This window comes from Sapajus apella, unplaced genomic scaffold (genome assembly GCF_009761245.1).
Source record: "Sapajus apella isolate SASKATOON/1434 unplaced genomic scaffold, GSC_monkey_1.0 scaffold150, whole genome shotgun sequence".
In the NCBI taxonomy this organism is placed as follows: Eukaryota; Metazoa; Chordata; class Mammalia; order Primates; family Cebidae; genus Sapajus; species Sapajus apella.
This window is the reverse complement of record NW_022437090.1, coordinates 2,241,796-2,267,247: the sequence shown is the minus strand read 5'-3', so window position 1 is coordinate 2,267,247 and position 25,452 is coordinate 2,241,796. Positions and strand designations below refer to the sequence as shown.

At 41.0% G+C, this 25,452-nt stretch overlaps 1 protein-coding gene across 5 annotated transcripts in view; it reads right to left on the bottom strand.

The window, feature by feature from the left end:
• MSRA (methionine sulfoxide reductase A) overlaps positions 1-25,452 on the bottom strand; it is a 370,749-nt gene that overhangs the window by 330,014 nt on the left and 15,283 nt on the right. The window contains exon 1 of one of the 5 annotated variants that reach the window (XM_032265431.1): positions 3-2,363. The exons of 3 other annotated variants lie outside the window; for them this stretch is intronic. In XM_032265431.1, coding sequence (XP_032121322.1) covers positions 3-15 — 13 coding nt within the window. In that variant the 5' untranslated portion in view covers positions 16-2,363. Of the gene's footprint in view, positions 1-2; positions 2,364-25,452 lie in introns of those variants that run through there. One more of the 5 variants, XM_032265433.1, reaches the window with a different exon arrangement.

The window sequence follows — 25,452 nt, the reverse complement described above, 5'->3', positions numbered from 1 at the left end:
ACGTTCTGAACACATTCCGAAGGATGTCTTTCTGATTGGATTTGAAAGCAGGTTTGTATTGATGAACAAACTTTATTTTGTAGAAAATTAATATTCTCTCTAATTAGAAATCTGCCTTGCCATCTTCTACATTAATCCTGTCTCTCATGGTATAATCATACATGCAAAAAATCAAATATAGTATTTCCCAAATGCATGGACACTGTGGAAGCTTCGTTTTGAAAAAGGCTTTTATTTCCCTTAATACTGGTGACTAAACGTCATTGTATGTACCAACACTTTCAAATAGCCCAAGAGACTTAAAAAGCCTTCTAAGTTTGAAAACCAAAAAGTTCTGAGTTTTTCTGTACCCCAGGACGGTTTTCTTTCCTGAAGCTCAAGCCGAGAAAGCAGACAAAAGAAGCTGATTTGACTGAGCTGTGCCAAGTCTTGCCTTTTTTTCTTTCCTCAGCTCTCCCTCTGCCTCTCTCTCTCCCTCTTTCTCTCTCTCACTCTTTTGCTCCCAGTATGGCAACCTTCCGAGCAGTCTTGGCGGAGGTCCAGGCTGTGCCAGTCTGTCTGAATTCTTGTCTCCAAAAGATGTCCTTTGCGGATCAATTAATACATTTGAAAACAGGAAACCGTGGTACGGTACCCAAATCCTGGCACCAACAGCATCGACTTCTGCCAAATCACCTTACAGATTTCATGGTATCCTACCTTTCATAATCATTACTAACATGTTCCCAGAGCAATAATGGAGTACTAGAAGCCATTCACTGCTCAGCATAAGGAATCTGTTCCCTAGAAATGTCCATATGCGACATATGCACAACCTGCAATAAATCAAATTTCTCCTGTGAGAAGAGATGTATGTAACTTTAATAAGCACCACACACTGTATTTCTTTTTATAAGACTTGCTTTTCCTTGTCCTGCTGCAAAGACTCATGGGAGAATAGAAACGGAGGCATGCAGATTAAAATTAAAACTGTATGCCCAAAAATGTCATGCTTTATCCCTATAGAGAATGAATATAGTTTTGATTGATCTGTAACTTTATTTTTAAGGATGCTCTAATACAAACTGTACCTATTCAAAATTTTGCTAGGGATGTAGGGAGGAGAAGAGTTCTTTTGAAAAAAGAAATATCAATAAAAAGGAAAATAAAACATCCAGGGTACATTTACTAAGAATAACTATCTTTTCATATTTTGACACCTCAAGTTCCAACATTGTTTACTAAATTCATATTAATACAATAAGCCTAAACAAGTACTAGTTGTTTTTATTTTTAGCATAAACACGTTTTGAAGCAAAATAGCCAATCTGTGCTTCACACACTTACCTGGTTTAAGCAATCATTTTTACCTATGATGCTTGAACATAGAAAATAGCCACACTCTAGAATCACCATTGTTTCACAGAAAGAACCCAGAATAGTGACTTCTAGTCCTTGGTTGTGTCACTTTCTAATTTAGATAACTTGAGGTCTCAAATTGCTAACCTATCTAATCCTCAGTTTGCTCAACTACCAAATACAAAAGTCAGTGACTTCCTACTCTGTGCTCCCAAACTACTATGTTTATGCACATAGTATATACCTTTAACCTAATTGCATGGTAATTAGTTAAGTATGTGTGCTCTGCCAACCCTATGTGTCATCCTCACAGTAGAATCTTATGTCACTACTCATCTAAGAAAACTGAAAATCTTGCATAGAGCCTTCCATATACAGGTCTTCAACAAATCTATTAGGTGAATAATTTATGGGAAAGGATCATATGAATATCACTCTGAAGTTCTATTAATACGACAATGAAAAACATAGCTACATACTACTAAACATAACGTTGATAGATCAAAGAAACGCTACAGAGATATCATAAGGGTTGAATTAAAGTACTGACAAAAGTGTCCCATGCCGTCTTTTCAAATAGGAATGTTAAAATTTGGGCAGAGTAACAGTGAATTTGTAAATCGAAATCAATAACCTGTTTATAGCCAAAGGCTAAAGAGAATCTTGAAAGCAGCATGGGAGAAGTGACTCATCACGTGCGAGGAAGCCTCAATAAGATTAACAGCTGATTTATCACTGAAAACCATGGAGACCACAAAGCAGTGGGATAACACAGTCAAAGAGCTGAAAGGAAATTAACTGTCAACCAAGAATTCTATATCAGCAAAACAATTCTTTGAAAATGAAAGAGACACTAAGACATTCCAGATAAACACAGAGTTCATCAGCAGCACACCTGCTCTACAAGAAATAATAGAGGAACTTTCCCACCAAGCTGAAATGAAAAGGCACTAAATCAAAGCAATGTGAAGAAATATATAGGAGTAGTTATAAAGGTAACTGCAGAAGTGAATATTTTACACATAGTATAAGTGTATTTTAAATTATGTAATATACTTTAAATTTTTTTATTATTAAACATTTCTAAAATATTTAAAATGGGACAAATATACTCTTTTTTCTATCTGATTTAAGTGACAAAAGCATAAAACAAAGATATATAGAATATAGCCAAATAGCATAAATAAATCCTACCTCATCAGTAATTACATTAAACTTAAATGAATTAAACACTCCAATTAAAAGACATCAATTGGCAGAATGGATTAACATTTAAAAACATAATTCAACCATGTGCTGTCTACAAAAGACACACTTTAAACCCAAAAACACAAGTTGAAAGTAAAATGATGGAAAACATATATACCATGCAGACAGAAACCAAAGGAGAGCTGGAATGGTTATACTAACAGGCAAAACAGACTTTAAGACAACACTTGTTACTAGAGATAAAGAAGGGCATTTTATAATGGTAACAGGGTTAATTCATCAAGAAGAGACAACCAATATAAACATATATAAGAATAGAGCCCCAAAATACACAAGGCAAAGATTAAAATAATTGAAGGAAGAAACAGGTAACTCAACAATAATAGTTGGAGACTTTAATATCTTTTATTCCACAACTGCTAGAATAACTAGACAAAAGATCAGCAAGGAAATAGAAGACTTGACCAACAACACTATAGGTCAACTAGTCCCAACAGACATCTACTGAACAGTCTATCCAACAACAGCAGAATGTACATTCTTCTCAAGGACACATGCAACATTCCCCAGCAGACAGTATGTTAGGCTATAAAACAAACCTCAATAAATTTAAATGATTAAGTCAAAGTGTGTTTTCCAACCATAATGGAATAGAAGAATTCAATACAGACAAAAAAAAAGGAAAACATCACAAATATTTGGAAATTAAATAACACACCTAAATAACTAATGAAGAAACAATAGACTAGAGTAGAAATAAATCAATTAGAGAAAAGGAAAACAAATAAAGAAAATCAGCAAAGACACTGCAAGAATACTACAGATGCTTTACCTCACACCTGTTAGAATGGCTATTACGAAAAAGATCAGCAAAAACAAGTGTTGGCAAGAATCTGGAGAAAAGGGAACCATTCTATACCACTGACAGGAATATGAATTAATGTAGCCATTATGGAAAACAGTATGGAGGTTCCTCGAAAATTAAAAATACAACTACCAGCCAGGCACAGTGACTCAGGCCTTTAATCCCAGCACTTTGGGAGGCCAAGGTGGGCGATTGTCTGAGGTCAGGAGTTCGAGACCAGCCTAACCAACATGGCAAAACCCTGTCTCTACTAAAAATACAAAAAATTAGCCAGGCATGGTGGTGTGTGCCTTTAGCCCCAGCTACTTGGGAGGCTGAGGCAGCAGAATCGCTTGAACCCAGGAGGCAGAGGATGCAGTGAGTGGAGATCATGCCATTGCACTCCAGTCTGGGTAACAAGAGCAAAACTGCATCTCAGAAAAAAAAAAATGCAACTACCATATGATACAGCAATCTCACTTCTAAGTATACACCCAAAGAAAATGAAACCAGTATACTGAAGACATATCTGTACTCCCATGTTCACTGCAACATTATTCATAATCACCAAGACATGAAATCAGCCTAAGTGTCCATCAATAGATAACTGAAAAAAGAAAATATATATGGTAAATGGAATACTATTTTGGCCTTTAAAAATAAAATTCTGCAATATGTGACATTACAAAAAATAATATGTGAGACAATGCATATAATTAGCTTGATTTAGCTATTCTACAATGTATACATATTTCAAAATATCATATTGCACACCATATTTTTTCAGTTTTTAAAAATAATGAACTTAAGTAAAAATTTAAAACACTTCAGACCAATATGCCTTATGAATATAGCTACAAAAATTCTGAACAAAATACTAGCAAACTGAACGCAGTAACATACAAAAAGGATAAGCCATGAACACGTGGGATTTACCCCAGTAATACAAATCCAGTTCAATATATAAAACTCAATTGACATAAAATATCATATTAAAAGAACAACATACAGAACTCACATCATCTCTACAAACACAGACAGGCATTGATAAAAAATGCACACACAAATGACCATAGGTGCATTGTTCATAATAACCCAAAATGAAAACAATCCCCATGTTCACCAACTGATGAACAGATACAATGTTGTCTGGCCATACACTGGAATATTACTCAGCAATGCAAAGGAATGAACCACTGACACGCACTACAGCATGGATGGGTCTTTGAAAAACATTATGCTAAATGAAAAAGCCAGACACAAAAGTCCGCATATTGTATGATTCTATATATATAAAAGATTCAGAAGAAGCTAATCCATAGACACAGAACATAGCTTATTGGTTGCCAGGACCTGGGCAGAGGGAAGAACAGGAAGTGACTGCCAATGAGTATGGGGTTTCTTTTTGGAATAAACCAAACATTTTCATGGTTTAATGGTGACGTCTGCATGATAAAGTGAATGTGCGAAAAACCACTAGATTGTACATAATGACAAGTTTCATGGTATGTGAATTATATCAGTTTTTTTTTAAGTTGCAGTGCATCTCTCCACTATTTATGGTTGTTACAACCCAAGGTAAACTCACAAAAACCCTTTATAGTGTCTTACACAGAAGCCATACTATGCATTAGCTAAACCCTTATCCACCTGAATCTCCTTCAGGACTCTGCCCAGCCAATTCTAGTGCCTGACTCTGTTTTGACTTCCAGGCTCTGTCCTAGTCAACTCCAGCATTCCTGGTTCCATCCAAACACCGCTCCATTCTGCCAGCTCTCTTGGTTTGGCGCTCACAGAGCTTCTGCTCTTCTGGACTGCTAGGCCCTCCTGGTGGCGCCCAGTCATTTTTGTCTTCCAACTCTCTCTGCCAGGCCCTAGAGAATTCAAAATTTTAACAACTAGCCCCCTCTGCATGTTAAGTCTCTGCTTCCCAGGACTCACTTTGCTCTCCTGGTGCACTACGAATCGCAGCAGGCGCACAGAGCCCTTTTCAGTACTAACCCAAGATCTGACTCATCCCTTTCATGCCACTGTGGTTTGGATGTGGTTTCCTTGTCCCCATCAAGTCTTATGTTGAAATTTGATACCCAGTGTGATGGTGTTGGGAGGTGGGGCCTAGTGGGAGGTGTTTGGGTCATGGGAGCATATGCCGCATGAGTGGCTTGGTGCCATTCTCAAGGGATCAAGTGAGTTCTCACTCTCATGAAACTAATCTAGGGGAATAGATTAGTTCCTGGAGAGTGGGTTGTAATAAAGCCAGGATGCCCCTTGGGTTTGGTCCTTCTTCGCAGGTGCTCACTTCTCTTTTATGCAGCCCAAAGGCCAGCAGATGCTACTGCCATATTTCTTATACAGCCTGCAGAACTGTGAACGAAAATAGACTTCTTTCCTGTATATATGAACCAGCCCCAAGTATTCCTTTATAGTAGCACAAAATGGATTAAGACAAATACCCACCTCTCCTCTACCCACTGTGGTTTCCCCTCCTAGCCATGTGTTTGGACAGGAAGCTGCTCTCTATCTATACCCATATCAGATACCGATCATGGGAATGTGCAAAGGCAAATTCACAAATATGGGGCATTTTCCCTACAGTTTGTACTGTTTACCTGATTTATTGGTGGCCTCAAGATCTTCTTTAGATTCAGGCTCAAAGAGGAGGTCCAAATGAACACAGAAAGGGAAATATAAAAGGAGTTGATTCTTAGTTGTTTTTTTTTTAATTACTGTTTATATTTCAGTTTTACAACATGACGTTATGGCATACATATAGATGGTAAAATGGTTACTACATTGAGGTAGATTAACATATCCACCATCTCACAGGGTTACTGTGTGTGTATGTGTGTAACAAAGGCAGCTAAAATTTACTTATTTAACAAAAATCCCAAATACACTTTTATTAACTTTAGTCCTCATGTTGAACATTAGATCTCTCATTTGCCCTACATATCTGCTACTTTTTTAATCCTTTGATCTACATCTCCTCAATTCCTCTACCCACCCACAGCTCATGGAAACCACTGCTTTATTCTTTCTCTGTGCATTAATATTTGAGATCTTTTCAAAAATATTTCACATAAGTGAGATTCTATTTCTTTTTCTGTGTCTGGCTTATTTCACTTAGCATAACATCCCTCAGGTCTGTCCATGCTGTGGCAAATGGTAAGGTCCTCTTTCTTAAGGCTAATTTAATTACATTGTATACATATACCACATGGTCCTTATTCCTCCCTTGATGGGTTTTTTTTTTATTTGAAGTCTCACTCTGTTATCCAAGCTGGAACACACTGGTACAATTGGCTCAGCCTTCCAGGTTCAAACGATTCTCATGCCTCAGCCTCCAGAGTAGCTGGGAAAACAGGCATGCAGCCACCACACCCAGCTAATTTTTGTATGTTTAGTAGAGATGGGTTTTCACCATGTTGACCGGGCTGGTCTCGAACTCCTGACTGCAACTGATCTGCCCGCTTCAGCCTCCCAGAGTGCTGGGATTACAGATGTGAGCCACCATGCCTGGCCAATTGCTCCCTTGATAGACATTTAAGTTCTTTCCACATCTTGGCTATTGAACATCTTTACAAGGGAATGATTTCATCTCCTTTCAGTATATTCCCAGAAAAGGAATTACTGGGTCATATCGTAGTCCAAGTTTTAAATTCTTTAGGAACTTTCATCCTATTTTCCATAATGGCTATACCAAACTACATTCCCACCAACAGTGAACTAGGGTACCCACAGTTGGTGGTTACAAACGGTAGCACAGGGAAGTCTTTCTACAGACTTAACAGAAGTCTCTTAAGAGTAGCAGGAGAAACCAGAAATCAAAATGAACAGACTTCCTCTACACCTGGGGTTTCTCAAACTTCCTTCCAGGGAGCCCCAAAGTCCCCTGATGCTTCAGGGCTTTCACAAAAGACAAAGAAATGATAAACAGATGAGGTTCTAGATCACCCCTGCATTAACTGAAGTATTTGCCATTAAAAGTAATGGCAGGCTGGGTGCAGGGGCTCATGCCTGTAATCCCAGCATTTTGGGAGGCCATGGCATGTGGATCATGAGGTCAGGAGTTTGAGACCAGCCTAAACAACACGGTAAAACCCTGTCTCTATTAAAAATACCAAAATTAGCCAGGCATAGTGGTGGTGATGCGTGCCTGTAATCCCAGCTATTCAGCAGGCTGAGGCAGGAAAATCACTTGAACCCAGGAGGCGGAGGTTGCCGTAAGCCAAGACTGCACCACTGCACTTCAGCCTGGGTGACACAGTGAGACTCCATCTCAAAAAAAAAAAAAAAAAATGGCAAAAACCGCAATTACTTTTGCACCCACCTAATACTTCCATTTCTGTGATTTAAATGTATGAGGTTTAGCTGAAATTTTGTCTGTCAAAAAGTCTACTGCATTTGCAGAACCAATAAATTAAAAATCTCTCTCTTGGATGCCAGATGTAGGTGATGGGGAGGAAGGCAGAAAATCACACTGCCACGTGTATGCCTATGCAACAATCTTGCATGTTCTTCACATGTGTACCCCAAAACCTAAAATGCAATAAAATAAATAAATGGGGGAAAAAAAATCTCTCTCTTAAAAAAAAATTTAAATCCTTTGCTTTAAGCCAATCTCAGAAAATACTCCCTAATGAAATAACCTAACAAGAAATCTCAAGGATGTGGCCGTCTCAGAATATTTACAATGTGAGCTAATGTTGTCATCTAAGATTGAAGACCAGGATGGGTAGCCACTCCCCCAGCCGTATCAGGAACAGATCTACCTAGCTCACAGGACGGAAAATGGAAGACAACTGAGTTATGGACCACTTCCCTACTTTCTTTCCCTCTGGAAATTTAGATCGTTAGAGCTACAATCTGAAACTCCAAAGAGCACAGATCTGGTCCCTTTTCCCAGCTATTCATTAAGCGTTAGACACATCCATTCACTTGAACAATTCTCTCAAGCATTCTCTGAACAATCACTACTTGCCAGGCATAAGCCAAGGGATATGGAGCCCCTGCCATCAGGACAGATGGAGAGACATGCAAACAAATAATTATAAATACAGGCCATGTGGCCGGGCACGGTGGTTCACAGCTGTAATCTCAGCACTTTGGGAAGCTGAGGCAGGCGGATCACAAGGTCAGGAGTTCAAGACCAGCCTGGCCAATATGGCAAAACCTCATCTCTATTAAAGATCCAAAAAATTAGCCGGGCATGGTGATGTGCCCAACTACTTGGAAGGCTGAGGCAGGTGAATTCCTTGAACCCGGAGGAGGAAGGTGCAGTGAGCCAAGATTATGCCTCTGCACTCCAGCCTGGGGAACAGGGCAAGACTCCATCTCAAACATCTGAAAAATACATACATACATACATACATACAGGCCATGCATGAGCTGTGGTAGAAGCACGGACATGCTTTCCCAGGAACACAGGAAGGAAACAACCTGTTCATGAGTCATCCACCAACGAACCAACCAACTACATGTCATTTCACTTAAAGAAGTTTTAAAAGTATACTCATTTTATAGGTATTCGTTGTGTTAATAGTATGCTGAAATTAGTAAGGCAAGGCTCTGGGAAATACAGAGGCACATCAGGAAGGCTCCAACCCTCAAGACGCTTAAAGTCCACTAGGAAGGTAAGACGCTTTGCAAACACAACAATGCTTCACACGTGACAAGTCTGATTATTGAAACATCTCCCAAAATCATGTATTCCATGTTGCCTCCCTGGTGCCATAAAAGATAAACGTCCTTTCCACAAAGCTCCAGTGTGGAATTCTGAGGGCCCTCCTTCTTAAGACCAATCCAAATTATATCCATTCTCTCTCTCTCTCCTCTCCCTGGCCCACCTCTCCTCTCCTGTCCCTCCCCTCCTTTGTTCTCCACCAGTACATACTCAGGACTTGCATTCACTGATTTATTAAGTCAGTATTTACTGAGTACCTGCTATGTGCAAAATACAACGTTAGAAGCCACAATGGACATAAAAATGAAATAAATGAAAGGTGAAATCATGTATTAATAATAACCACCACCACAATAATAAGCACTTTTATACTCTTTAACTTATTCACTCCTCACCTCAGTTTTGAAGAAAAACAGGTATTACTTTATGGATGAGGAAACTGACATCCGAAATTATGTGACTTGTCCAGACCCTCAGATTTATATCAAGGGTACAAAAAAATTAAAGCAACTATCCCAGGTTCCATTATTTAATGAATTCGCAAAGCTGGAATTAACATAGGTGCTCTCATACATCCAACTTCCTATTTAACAGTACTTCTTGAATGCCTAACTGGCACCTCAAACTCATCTTGGCCAAACCAGAACTCTTGATTTTTCTCAAAAAACTTCATTCCTTTCTCAAGCTTCCATTAAATGGTAGCACCAAACATGTAACTGATCAACTTGAAAAGCCAAGAGTCATCCTAAATTCGTGCCTCATCACCCATTAGAAAGGCTATTAGGATAAAGATAGACAATACCAAGTGTTGGCAAGGATGTGCAGAAACGAATCCTCATACATTGCTGGTGGGAATACAAAATGGTAAACAGTTTGGCAGTTTCTTAAAAAGTTACACTGATCATAGGAACCAGTCATTTCTCATCTATCCATGAGAAACGAAAACATGTGTCCACAAAAAGACCTGTACATCCACAAAAAAAAAAATTCATAATACCTCAACACTGGAAACAATCCAAACACCCACCAGCATGGTCTATGTATTGCCAATAAGCAATAAGAAGAAACAATAACTAATAAGCGCAACAACATGGAAGAACCACAGAAACATTATGCTAGGTGGCAAAGTCTGGACAGAAGAGACTACATGTTGGATGATTCCTTTTCTATGACATTTCTTTTTGAAAACAGAACTATAGAGACAGAAAGCATATCAACTGTTAGCTGGAGGCAGGAGAGCAGGCTGAGGGCAAAGAGGCAGGAGAGAACTTTTGGGGTGATGACAACTGGACAGTGTTAATGGTTTCACAACTGTACAAACGTGTTAAAAAGCAAACTTCACTACTTTAGAAGAGGTGAATTTTGTGGCATATGAATGATACCTCAATATGAACCCACAACAGTTAGAAAATATTTATTAATATATAAGGCATCCAAGGTACTGTAGCAGGCCTTCAAGGGACTATTGAGATGATTAAGACACTGTCCACACCTAAAGGAGCTTCGGCTCATCTTCTTACAGTTACAGAAGCAGGACAGATCTATGGAAATTATTAGATATCATGTGACAAGAAATGATTGCCAAAAACATAGAACACGTACTTTCTTGAACACAAGGAAGTCTGGAGGAAGAAGAGAGGCATAAAGCCAGGCACTGGGGAGGCCTTACAGATGATGCTCATCTCAAATGGAGCCATGAAAATGAGTGGAAATCAGAAAAGTGGAACAAGGTGGGCATTCTTAAGAAAAAACCCAAAGGCAGGCATGCTCAGGGTGTGGCATTGATCAGCCGGCTGTCTGGCTAAAACAGAGGCCCACAGGAGGGCAGAAAGAGTCCCAGGCCGGCTAAGAGCTGCCAGAGGCCTGAAGCGCCCACCCCTCGCAGACTTTCCTCAAACTTCAGGTATTTGAACACTGTGCTCATGATTTTTGCCATATTTAAAACTATAGTACAAGTTATTTATAATTTACTTGATATGTTTTAAACTCACTTTTTACCTAGATTAATTTTTAAAGGAAATTCTATATTAAACATAAAGGGAAAACTGGCATCATTTGCAAAAATAAAAAAAAAAATTTTTTTAAGGATGTTACTGAATTTGCAAAGCCTATAGCTGTCTCTAAGCTTGAGACCTATTTCTATTAAAAAAGAGAGGTTAACGAGTATTGAAGAAAGTTTAAAAACATTCTAAAATTCTAAAACAGCAAATTCTAGAAGGATAGGGACAATAACTATTACTAATTTTATTTAGCACTTACTACAGCCAGATACTGTTCTGAACAGTTCTCCTTTTACGTCATTTAATCTTCATAATAACAATACCTACCTCATCAGGGTAATCACCAGTCCCATTTTTCAGCCTAGGAAATTAAGGCACAGAGACTTAAACTAGCTTCACCAAGGTCATGCAATTTGTCCAGGGTCATTCAGTAATAAAATTTCAGGGTTGAGACTAAACCCAAGAAGAGCTAGGACCACCACCATCCTTAGGAGGCCAGAAGTCAGAACTTGGAAGTCCAGACAAGCCGCAGGGAGAAGTCGGAGGGTAATCTGTAACCAGCATCGAGAGTAGCAGGGTCACTGAAATACCAGCCCTGACTGGACTCCCAGTGGCACCCAACAGCCTCTTACGATCTGACACTGCCCAGGTCCTCGCACATTTCACTTCCGAAATGTAATACTGATACAAAGACCTCAATTTTATTTGTAAATGGATTTCAGGTCTTTCAAGAGCACAAAATTTAGCTGTACCTTGGCCTAAATCCCCTCTTTGAAATTCGAAGTACTCACATAGGAGTGCGATCTAATTCTCAGAGAAAGTATTTTAAAATTAAAATTAAGCAATACATTTAAATGCTATTTCAAAGTTTCTGACATGTCTGAAACATCGTGAATACAGACACCATTAATCCACAGACATCAAAATTGTATTATTACCTTAAATCTTCAAAAATCATTATTTGGGGAAAAAAACCAGGATAGCAGATAAAACTGTCAGAATAAGAAAAAAAAAAAAAACCTCTTTGAAGAAAATTTCCTTTGCATAGTTTAAAAGAAAGACTCAAAAACGTAAAAACAAAAATAACTAATCTGGAACTGCCTAATTTGATACTTAACTCAGGCTTTGTTAAATAAGCAAAAAAAAAAAAAAAATAGACATAGTAGGTTTCTGATTCACCCTTGAAAAAAATGTGATTTCTTATATCCCCAGAGGAAAGCTTTAAGTGCATCAATAGATTTCTCTAGATATCAAATATTTCTCCATCATTGTGAGTAAATTATATTTGGATCAAAATCAGATGGATTAAATTTCTCTTAAGATACCCAAGAGATTTCTAAAATACAGGGAAATGTGTCACATATCTAAAAACAGTATTTTATCCTAATACCTCCATGGAAACGTCTCTCAATTAGAATATTAGCCAGAAAACAAATCTAAAGTGAGTTTTAGATTTGACTAAATTCAAAGTAACTTGTTAAAACTAGATCGTCATTTGCTGATATTAGATCAAATTCATTATCTTTTGGGCCCTTTAAAAATCTCTGGACATATGGTGTTACACTTTCATTTTTAACCTAGAAAAAAGGTATCTGAATGAGTGATAAGTTGGAAGGGAGTCACAATTTTATTTAAATGCTATGTATGCAACGAAAAATATAAGTATGGTTACCTGCTTCCCAATTCTTGATAAATGCACCCCAGCCAGTGCCATCAGATTGGAGGCTTAATTATTCTCATCTGTGTTATTTTTGGCTTCCTGACTAGACTATAAATTCCTTCAGAGCTGAGATTGTTAACTATTCTGATCATCCATTAGCACCGTGCTGAGCACATCTAGTCACTCAGTAAATATTGATTGAATTCCTACTCCGTTCATGGCACTTTGGTCGGTGCTCCAGAAATAAGGTGATGGAGTGAACACAGTCTCACCTTCACAGCAGGAGCGGGTGGAATAAAACGCAGCCATATGATGGGCGAAGGAGGTCATGGCACACTGGAATGGAGACCAGGAAGAGGGACCCCTCCAGCCCTGTCACCACCTCCTCTCGCCTATTCTGTTCGACATGCAGTTCACTCCAAGATTACCAATGTAATCCAAGGTCAGTGTTTATAAAGTCCCATCTTTGCTTGAGAAAATAACTTGATAGGATTTGGCAGTAAAAGACGAGACCTTTAGTGCACGGATGTTAGCAAGAACCCACGCCAAATAGAAGTGTTCCATCTGTTTTGCAGGAGAAAAGATGACGTCCATTTTCTTAGAAGGGCGAAAGGAAGGAGGGCTGGGAAGGAAGGTGGGCAGCTTTGCCCTCAAGCAGGAAGAAGCTGTGAATGAGCTGTCTTGGCAGCAGGAGTAACAAGGGTTAGAGGGCCCCTTTCCATGATGCGTGCATCCCCCATTACTCCTCCCCTAGTCTTCAGGAAAGTCTAGGACATTCTCGCCTGTGTTATGGGTCAGTTTTTGTAGGGTTTTGTTTTGTTTTGTGTTGGGTTTGTGGGGTTGTATTTTAGCAGCAGGGTTTCGCACTATCACCCAGGCTGGTGCAGTGGCACCATCACAACTCACTCAGTCTTGACCTCCTGAGCTCAAGCAATCTTCCTGCCTTAGCCTCCTAAGTAGCTGGGACTACACGTGCACACCACCACACCCAAGAAATTTTTTTATATTTTTTGTGCAATTGGGGGGTCTCACTTTGTTATCCAGGCTGGTCTCGAACTCTGTGCTTCAAGCAATCCTCTTGCCTTGACCTTCACAAAGTGCTGGGATACAGGCATGAGCCACCAAAGCTACGGGTGAGGGTTTGATAGAAAAGGAGAAAGGAGTCTGCAGAGGGGGTATAGCTCAGTGGTAGAACATTTGAGTGCAGATCAAGAGGTCCCTGGTTCAAGTTCAGGTACCCCCTCAGATTCCTATATGTTGGCAGATGTTCAAGACCAGCCTGGCCAATAAGGCAAAACCCCATCTCTACTAAAAATACAAAAATTAGCCCGGCATGGTGGCAGACGCCTATAATCCCAGCTACTTGGGAGGCTGAGGCAGGAGAATTGCTTGAACCCAGGACGTAGAGGTTGCAGTGTGCCAAGATCACACCACTGCACTCCAGCCTGGGCAACAGAGTAAAACTCTGTCTCGAAAAAAAGGAAAAGTAAGAAAAGGAGTCAATTCGTTGTGAAAAAGAGATAGTATCTGGGGATCCCCAAATGTTGAGGCAGAAGTGATTGGGAGAACTCAAACGCCCCTAGCCACACACACACTTCAGAATTTAGAGAAACGTGAAGAATAGCTTCACGCTCCCATGAGAAGGAACTAGGGGCTAAGACAAGGAGCAGGAGGCCCCAAATGGCAAGTGGGTTGTAGAAATCAGCTATAGGATGCCAGGTTGAGACCACCAAAGGGGCACCAGCAGCCTCAGAGCAGGCCCCTCCACATGGAATCGTCCACTCCCTGTCTGCCTAGTTCTTTTATGACACCTCCTTATCAACCCCTTCCTACTGCTGCTGTGCACAGCCCTCCAACTGGACCTTGTGTGTGGCCCAGACAGGCCTGCACCTGTCTGTGCTGTCTCAGCCTCTGGCCCCGCCCTGCCCCACCTCTATTTCAATCCATGTTGACAGCCTGGCCGGGCATCTCCCCAGCATCCAACCTCAGCCTCACTGGTCCCCTTTTGCGAATTCCCTGTCAAGACCAACAGTTTATCTGGACTACGCCTTGCTCAACAGCCTTTTGCATTATGGAAGACCCCGCAAGTGGTAATTAGGGGAGACTAGTCTTTAGAAGGAAAAGCTGTAAACAAATTTCACACTTAAGATGCAGCTGCAAGGCCAGGCATGGTGGCTCACACCTGTAATCTCAGCACTTTAGGAGGCTGAGGCAGAAGGACTGCTTGAGCCCAGGAGCTTAAGACTAGCCCAGGCAACACAGCAAGACCTCATCTCTACTAGAAATTAAAAAAAAAAAAAAAAAAATAGCCAGGCATGGTGATGCAAGCCTGCAGTCCCAGCTACTCGGGAGGCTGAGGTGAGAGGACTGCTTGATCCCGGAGTTCAAAAGTGCGTGAAGCTGGAATTGCACTACTGCACTCCAGCCTGGGCCACAGAGTGAGACCTTCTATAAAAAAACAGGAGAAAATAAAAAGCGACAGCTGCAGGCTGGTACAGAACTGACAGTCACAAAGAACAAGGCCCAAGTGCAGTCCCTGTGGAAAGAACCTCAGCTCCTCAAGAAAACCACCGTGTGGTTCTGCTTCCACACTGCTCGAGTTTCAACTACACTTTCCAATATTCAGATAGAGAAAACAGGGTTGGACTCTAACAAATTTCAGAAGAAAAGAAAGATTTTAAAAAAAAGTCTGCAAGAAGCCATCTCATTGAAATGAAATAATAATAAGGGGGGATAAAGTCAGTTCCAAGGCAGGGATATGGATTCACAGTTGCCAGAGTAACTAGACTGAGAAAGTGAAAGTCGTAACTGTATTAGCAACCAGGCTGCTAGGCCTCCATCTTCTTTCTCTGCCTTTGCCTCAAGGGGAAAAAGAACAGAGATAAAGGGGGGGGAAATCAAGTGAGACCATGCAAGAAATATGCATGGCTTAGAGTTTCAACTCATCAGCTTCTGAGGAAAGGAGATTAATTCTGACAGCAAGAGAGCAAGTGCAAAGCCTAACACAAGAAAGCACTTAAAATCATGGCAGGTCAGGAGGAAAAAAGAACCGTCCTGAACCTCGCTTTCAAGCACTTTCCCTAAGGAAGTGAATTTGTGACCAGAGAAGTTAAGTAAATTGCTCAAAGCTGCGCAGCAAATTAATACCAAGCCAAAACCCAGAATTCCTGAGCCCACCCTCAGTGATCCTTCCATGGGGCCACAGTGGCATCTCACCTTGGCTTTGATGACAGAACAAACCCCGCTGAGGGGGAAACACTTTGTGGGTTATGGGTATGTCTGGGTAGCCAAGAGCCCTGTAATGCTTAGCATCCAGGCACCAAACATGAAGGACCAGAAAGGGTTCTCCTTAACTCATGTAGGGAGGGACACTGCAGGGAAGGAAAGACATCCACACATTCATGATGAGACACTTAAGAACAGTCAGGTTTAACAGGGAAACTGTTCATTTCTACCAGGAGCTCACATCATGGCTTCTAGTGAGGAAGGCAGTCATCTATGATGTCCTTGTAATTACAGAGCTTTATTTCTCTAGAACAAACATGGTTGGGTATGGTGGCTCATACCTGTAAGCCCAGCACTTTGGGAGGCCTAAGCAGGTGGACTGCTTGAGCCCAAGAGTTCGAGATGAGCCTGGGCAACACAGCAAGACCTTATCTCTACAAAAAATAAAAACTTAGCCAGGCATGTTGGCACGTGCCTGCTAGTCCCAGCTATTTGGGAGGCTGAGGTGGGAGGAACACGTAAGCCCAGGAGGTTCAGGAGCAGTGAGCCAAGACTGTGCCACTGCACTCCAGCCTAGGCCACTGAGACCCTGTCTAAAAAGAAAAAAAAAGCACCACATCATACGCTGAGCCAGGTGCTCTCACCCGGTTCTTGAAACCTATGAGCCTGCGGGGAAGGCTACACTCTGAGGGATGGGAAAGCAGTCTCCAGAACTGCACAGGTCGTATCCCGCCGGTGGCAGGGTCTCAGGACACTGCAGTGAACACTGGAACAACGGGAACGTCCAGCACGCCTGCGGCCCTAGCATGGCCTCTAAATGTGGCTCATGTGAAAAGCTATCAAGGAACCACTGGCTATAAATGTGACCCTCATTTATTTTCCATTCAAGACAAACCTAGTTAAGGATAAGGAAGCCATCTATATTAGTTCAGTTGCAAGTGAAAAAATTCAACTTGGACTGGCTTAAGGAAAGAGACAAAGAGAGAAACAGGCAGATGGAGTGGTTGTTTTCGGTCAAAGAATCCAAGGAAACGCTGGAGAGTGAAGCCATGGGAAGGGCAGGAGCGTGGTTAGAGCTCAGGAACTTGGAGGCGGTGGGACCACCTGGCATTTCTGCCTCCTCTCATGGGCCTCAGCCTCTCCTGCTAAAAGCAGACCTTCTCCAGGGTGCAGCACCACGGTGGCTGCCAGCCCTAGAGCTTCACAGTTTACAGCTCTCATCTCTGGAGAACAGGCACACACGCTCCAGGAACGAGGTGCTGTCCAGACAGGGTCTGATGACCCACCCCAGGGGTCACTGGTGCCTAGGCGCAGAGTCCCAGTGGCCAGTCCAACGCCACAGGAGCCATGTGAAGGGGGCTGGGCTGAGGATCCCTAGTGAGCCTACAGGCCCCACCTTCATCGCAGCGGGCACCAGGTATGAATGTGAACATATACCCACGCCAACCGTCCATACACACCTCTCACATTTCAGCTTCTAGCCTGGTCTCTAACATGGGTATTACACTCCATAGCAAACTGGCTGGGGAGGGAAGGAGGAGGAGGGTAAGGATGGAGGAAGAAGAAGGAGAGAAAGAAGAGAAAAGGAAGTTTAAAAACTGTAGAGACATCTTCACAGTACTCACCTCTCCCTGTCCAAAACACCTGTTACTGTGTACTTACTGGAAAACAGTGACTAAATTTTCCCAATTTTGCTTTATAGCAGTTCTAAATCAAACATTTATTTTGTGTGTTTAATTTCCTATGCTACTGCTCTTCAAAGAAATTGGTTAGGCTTAAATCCCAAAACCTTCAAGGAATTAAGCACAAAAGTGAAAATATTAGTAAATATTTTCACTAATATTAGGGTGAATAAGGTGCTATGAGATACATCTTGATACATATAACTACTGTAGCAACAACGCAAAGAATTACAGAGGGCTAACATATGACTGGGGATGAGTAAACGGGACCAATGGACACCAAGAATATCTTCCTTAAAGGACAATAAGAAATTGCCGGGTCCAGATTCCATGTGGCACTGAGGGCTTCCAGAAGAACAGGACTGTAAGAAATTTATTAACAGGTGAGTTGTCAGAAGCCTCAGAAAGCAAGTGAGCAAGAGAGGGAGGGAGGGAGGAGTGAGGGAGGGAGGGAGGAAAAAGATCAGAAAAACCACCATGAATCAAAACACAAAAAGGGTCCAGTCCTGGTGGCTCACAGCTGTAGTCCCAACACTCAGGGAGACTGAGGAGGGAGGATCACTTGAGCTTAGGAGTTGGAGATCAGCCTAGACAACACAGTGAGACCCAGTCTCTATAAAAAACAAAATGGACACAGGAAGTCAAAAAAAGAATCCATGTATAAAATTACGAACAACAGTGCAAAATTTAGATTTATTTTTTTCCACATCTCCCCATATCTTCCCCCTTTAGAATCTAACACACATTTTTTAGTCTCTCCCATCTTTAAAAAGCCCTACCCCTTTTAAACCTGACTGTTGCCCTATTTCCAGCCAAGCCGTTGAAAGAGAAGCCGGGATCTGCAGGTCCCCACGCTTTCCCGCCTGGCCATGGTGCCTGGCTCCCGCCCTCCCTCTCTTCGCCCATCACTGTTGGCAAAAGCTTTTGTTGCCAAATGCAATGGCTGTGGCCAATCATCCATTTCTCATAGATGTTCTCACTTCTCTTGGTTACCTAAGCTCTTTTTTTGCTTTTCTAACTACTTTTTCCATATGAACTTGGAGGCTACTTGTCCTCTGCTCCAGGGTACATGTGCAGGATGTGCAGGTTTGCTACAAAGGTAAACATGTACCATGGTGGTATGCTGCACCTATCAACCCATCACCTAAGCCCAGCAGACATAGCTGTTTTTCATAATGCTCTCCCTCCCCCAGACTGGCCCCAGTGTGTGCTGTTCCCCGTCCCTGCCCTCTGCTCTTCAATGTTGAGATCCCATAACACCCATCCCTACCCTCCCTTCTCCTGATGCTCCCCACTCTGTCGGAGCTAGGTAGAGACATTTACGGAAAGGCAGGAGACTAGGAAAGTGGAACCCAGAGCTGGGAGGCACTCCAGAGCCAGCCACTGCAGCCACCACTGTGTGTGTTTAAGGGAACCTTCCAGCCTCTGCTTGAACTCTTTCTTCTGCTGACAGGGAGCTCATTGCCTGACAAAGCAATTCCCTTGTAATAAACTAGATGGGCAATCAGGAACAACACTGCCTGCAGGAAGTGGTGAGAATGGAAATTGTGTAAATGAACACCCATGTTGGCCAGCAAGAGTCATTTTGAGAGAATCTTTTCCCAAGAGGCTATAATCTTTTCCCAAGAGGTTACAGGACTATGGTTTAAGTAATAATCAACCACGTCCCTGCTTCACAGGTGGACCCAGCGGCCAATCCTCCTGAAAGGAAGGCTGAGGCTCAGGTGGAGTTCAAGGCTGTGTGTGCCTGCAGCTTACCTGCCTGCCACACACTGCAGCTCTTGCAGGGAGTATGGTGATGTCGCGTAGCCACTCTTACAAAACAGGGCCACAGCGTGACAGTACGCTGTCTCCTAAGTGTCCTTACTGGACGCATCACACTGCAAAACAAACATTCTGTGCATCTTGCAGGAGCCAGGTACCTTCCTAGACTCTTTCCCTATTATCTCATCTATTCCCATAAATAGCCACCGTCTGTGTTTTACAAATCAGAAAACTGAAGCAAATTTGTCCAAGGTCACGCAGCCAGCAAGCACATGACACGTGGCTCCGATTCGCAGTCCAAATGTGAAGTCCCTGTGCTTTCCACCAAACCAACGTGTCCTTCACTAGAGAACACATTTCTGAATGTGCCTATTTATACTGAGGTGGCAGACAGCGACGTATGGTCACGGAAGGTCCTGTGGAGAGAGGTAATAAGCAAGCATTCATTTCCCAGCATCACACTCCATGGCATAAATGAGTTTCCATATCTTGGTATTAGGAAAAGAGAGGAAAGTGGTACCCTTGGGAGAAAAATGTGAATGATGCTAACAGAATGCGGCAAACCCAGTAAACCCAGAGACTAATATTACTCTGCGATCTCTGTAGCACTTATGTCGGGACTGAGAACCACCTTACCAGAGTTCTTCATGGAACTTGTTATATCATAAAATCATCTCTTGATGCTAGAACATAAAACAACGTCTTTTTAATGCAAACACAACCTTGGGGAAACTGCAAATAACTGTGATCTCTTTAGGATATTTTCTTCTGTCATACTGGGAGCCATTTCCTTCACTCACCAATATTTTTACATATTTGCAGAAAGACTTCTCTTCCATAAATATTAAACATGAATTGTAATGCAGAAGGTAAAAACTCAGATCTCCTCTAATAACTGCTTGGAAAGTCAGCCATTGGACATACCCACACAGTCATAACCAAATTTCTAAAGATGAATGGTTTGTGCTAGAAGGTAAGGTTAAAACATAGCTTCCATTTATTGAGATTCATTAATATTAATATCTATTGGCCTGAACTATACTAAAAGAGTTTTACTGAACAGACAACTTCCAAATACAATACTACAGAGTATAAGCTCAATCATTCTTTAGTTCATGTAACTAATGGTTATCATGTAACAGACGTGCCTAGGTGTGGGAAGGATCCACATTAAGTAAATAAGCCCTCATTAAACTTGCAGAAAACAGAAATACATTAAAGTTAATCATGATTATAAACTTAAACAATAAAAAGACAATATATGAAGTCTTCAAATAATATGACTGCATACCAAACGGGTAGTAAAGAAAATAAATGCTAGCAATTCCTAAGCAAGGAGGGTTGAATAGGTTGGCAGTAATGGGTAAAAGGAAGCTTGGCAAAGAGAAAAATGAAGTGGGAGTGGGGGGGGTGTGGTGGCTCATGCCTGTAATCCCAGCACTGGAGGCCGAGGCAGGCAGATCACTTGAGGTCAGGAGTTCAAGACCAGCCTGGCCTACATGGTGAAACCTCATTCTACAAAAAAATACAAAAATTAGCCAGGCATGCTGGTGTGCGCCTGTAACCCCAGCTACTCAGGAGGCTGAGGCATGAGAATTGCTTGAACTCAGGAGGAAGAGGTTGTAGTGAGGAGACATTGCACTACTGCACTCCAGCCTCACGAGCAGAGCAAGACTCTGTCTCAAAAAAAAAAGAAAAAAGAAAAGGTGTATTATCAATAAAGGCATGCTCTGGAGAGAAGAGATCAAGCAAGCTAGAATAATCAAATGTGCATGTAGAGATGCAGGACATAGTATCTCTATCAATTAATAATCAAAAATCACAATGGTTTACGTTCCAGTGATCAACAAACATTCACTTATTTACTAACTTAAGGACTCATGTCATACTTTATCTATCCCACTCTTTTCAGCCGAAGTAAGAAACTTTTCAAAGCTAAACACTTTTAAACTCCCTTAGAAAAAACAAAATAGAAATACATAACTAAAAAGTGAAGAACTGTCACACATAGAAAGCAACACTCCCCTGGATCCCTTATAGATCACTGAAGTCATGTATCTTTCCATCATAAGGAAACACAGCAATACAAACTATAGGAAGAGTCAGGGAATCAAGGCAGGAAAAAAGGTTGAGGCCAAGAAGTAACTGCCATCAAAGTAATTTGTTCAAGGTAACTGACTGTCAAGCTACAGAATTAAAAGGGGTTATCAGAGCAACATGTCAGAACTACCCAAAATACTACTGTGGATAGAAATACAGACACAGTAGACTAGGAAGGACCTTTGGAAGACAGCTAGATCTACATCTATCCATCCTTCCTGCTTTCTTCTGAGGCTGGCTTCAGCCAATGGCTCAAGCTCTAGGTCTTAGCCAATTAGAAATGCATGTGTGGAGTAAATTAAGAGTTTGCAACCACAGTAGGTTATCAAGAGATAGGAAGAACTTGGACAAGAAAAAAGAAAAAAAAAAGGACAATTCAAAAGAAAAAGTTGGTGAAACTATAATAAGATTCAGGAAACCTGTAAAATTTCAGATAATTAATAAATATTTTAGGTTTTGAGGGTCTGGTCACAACTGCTAGATTCTGGTGTTACACTGAGAAAGCACAGACAATACATAAACCAGTAAGTATGCCTGTGTTCCAATAAAACTTTATTTACAAAAACAGGTGGTAGAAAACCCTTTCTTGATAAAACACTGAGGGAGTTAGGAATAGAGGGGAACTACAATAACTCAATAAACACCATCTGCAAAAAGTTTACAGCTAACATCATATGCGATACTTTAGTGAAAGACTGAATGCTTCTCCCCTGACATAAATAAAAAGTAAGCATGACCACTCTTAACGCTTTTTTTAAAGACCAGGAAAATGTCTACAGATCACCCCTCTTATTTAACATAATACTGTAAGTTCTAGCTACTGAAATAAGGGAAGAAAAAGAGATAAAACGCACACAGATCAAAACTCTACTTCCAGATGACACGCTTATCTACGTAGAAAATCTTTAAAAGTCTATGAGAAAACTTCTAATAAGTGAGTTCAGCAAGGTTGAAAGACTACTTCAAAGCTAAGTAGTAGCTTTGAAGACATAAGATCAACATCCCAAAATCAATTACATTTCCATATACTATGAATGAACAGGTGGAAATCAAAATTAAAGATACAATGCCAGCCCGACGCGGTGGCTCACACCTGTAATTCCAGCACTTAGGGAGGCCAAGGTGGATGGATCACAAGGTCAGGAGTTGGAGACTAGCCTGGTTAATATGGTGAAACCCTGTCTCTGCTAAAAATACAAAAATTAGCCTGGCGTGGTGGCAGACGCCTGTGGTCCCAACTGCTTGGGAGGCTGAGGTAGGAGAATCACTTGAACCCAGGAGGCGGACGTTGCAATGAGCCAAGATTGTGCCACTGCACTCCAGCCTGGGCAACAGAGCGAGACTCTGTCTCAAAAGACAAAACAAAACAAAACAAAAAGTTACAATACCATTTACAATCACTCCAAAGAAAATGAAAAGCTTAGATACGTATGAATATAGCAAACATGCACAAGATCTATACACTGAAAATTACAAATTCCTTATGAAAGAAATTGAAGGAAACTTAAATGGAAAGACATGCTGTGCTTGTGGATTGCAAGACTCAACATAATAAGAACATCAATTCTCCCTAAATCCAATTCCTATCAAAATCCTAGCACAGTTTTTCTGTTGACATAGACAAGTTTACTCTGACGTTTATATGGAAAGGGACAGCACTTAGAACCGCTAAAATAATCTTGAAAAGGAAGAATAAGGTGGGAGGAATGACTTCACCTAATATTAAGGCCTGCTATATAACTATCACAACCAAGACAGTATGGCAATGGCACAGAAAGAGACCCATAGATCAATGGGAGGGAGTAAAGACCCAGAAACAGGTCTGCACAAAAAAACTAATTTTTGACAAAAGTACAGAAGCAAATCAATGGAGGGAAGATTTCAACAAATTACGCTATAGTAACTAAATATCCACGGGCAAAAAAAAAAAAAAAATTATGGGAAAGGCACTCTCACGTGCACAGCCTTTCAGCCCCTACTCAGTGGCCTCAGAATGGACCCTGAGCCTTGAAAAATCTCACCAACAGACGAAGAGCCCTCATCACCTTGGCAGGCTTATACCTTGTGTGGGAATCTCTCTCCCTGCTGCAAACTCATGTGTGTGCTTTTGTTCTCCTTAAGGATGTGTGTCATATGGCACCTGACCAACCTCACTGCTCTATCTGTTCCCTACCTGGAAACAGGGTCCTTTAGTTGCAGTACAAGAGGTGTGCTCGTAGGCAGACCACCCTGTATGGGTAGCCAGGAGGGAGCCCCCTGGCCACAGGTGACCCACACATACTACTAAAACTGATCTTGCTCTGTCTCTTCTCTGTGTGAGTCACTGTTCTTCCAACGAGTGCCTGACTATGTTTTCCTCGGAGCCTCTGGTACCAAAATAGAGCCGGCACAAGTGTCTGGATCATATTCCTGATGGTCAGCATAATGATGGTTTTTGCTATCCTCCACGGGGTGCCAGCCTTCCCTTGGGATTGATTGCTGGTACACGGTGTTCTGTTTGACACAAATGAACCTCAAACTAAATGTCAGCCTCAACCTCAAACAAAAATTATCTCAAAATGGATCACTGACTTAAACATAAAATGTAAAACTATAAAACTTTTAAGAAAATAAGAAGCATAGGAGAAAATCTCTGGGATCAAGGCAAGGCAAAGAGTTCTTAAACTAGACATGGAAACATGATCCATGAAAGGAAAAATTAGGAATCTGGAACTCATCAAAATTAAAAACTTTTATTCTGTACAAATCTTTTTAAGAAAATTAAAAGGCAAGCTACAGCCTAGAAGAAAATATTTACAAACCACATATCTAACAGAGAAATAGTAATTAGAATATATAAAAGACTCAACTAATAGAAAAAAAAAATTCCATTAGGAATGTTTAACATCTACCAAAGACATTTAACCAAAGAGGATATACAAATGACAAACACATTAAAAGATCTTCGACATCATTATCCACTAAGGAAATAAAAATCATGATGAGATATCACCACATAGCTATTGGAATTACTAAAATAAAACAAAGTGACACTACCACCAAATGTTAGAGAGGATGCAGAGAAATCAGATCCCTCATAGGTTGCTGGTGGGAATATAAAACTGCAAAGAACTCTAGAAAACAGTTTGGCAGTTTTTTATAAAACTAAACATGCAATTATCACATGTAAGTGCCCAGCAATTACGCTGCAGGGCACTTACTCCAGATAAAGGAAAACTTATGTTCATGCAAAAACCTGGACATGAAAGTTTATAGCAGCTTCATTCATAACAGCCAAGAAACTGGAAACAATCTGGATATCCTTTAGTGTGTGAATGGTTAAATAAACTGTAGTATATCCACACCATGGAATAATACTTGGTAATGAAAAAGAACAAAGTTCTGGTACATGAACCAACTGGAGTGAATCTCAGGGAATTGTGCTGACTGAAACAAGCCAATCCCAAGACATTACACACGGTATAATATCATTTATGTAACATCCTTGAAATGACAAAATAACAGCAATGGAGAACCGAAGTGACTGCCAGAGGTTGCAGATGGGCAGGGGGTAAGGAAGAAGGTGAATGTGGCTATAAAAAGCCAGCACAAGGAATCTCTGGTGGCAGAACTGTTCTGTATATTGACTCTGTCATTGTCAATATCCTGGTTGTAATGATGTAATATAGTTTTTAAACATGTTACCACTGAGGAAACCAGGTAAAGAGTACAACAGATCCACTTTGTATTATTTCTAATAACTGAATGTAAATCTAAAATTATCTCAAAATTAAAAACTAATTGAAAAAATAGGCAGCAGGTCACATTTGGCCTGTGGGCTATCATTTACCAACCCCCAGTTTACAGAAAGGTGCTGAAATTTTGTAATCCATTTCATCAGCTGTGACTGGATGGCCCTGGGTGCAAACTGAGTAAGTTTCCAGAACAAACAATACCACAACCCAGCT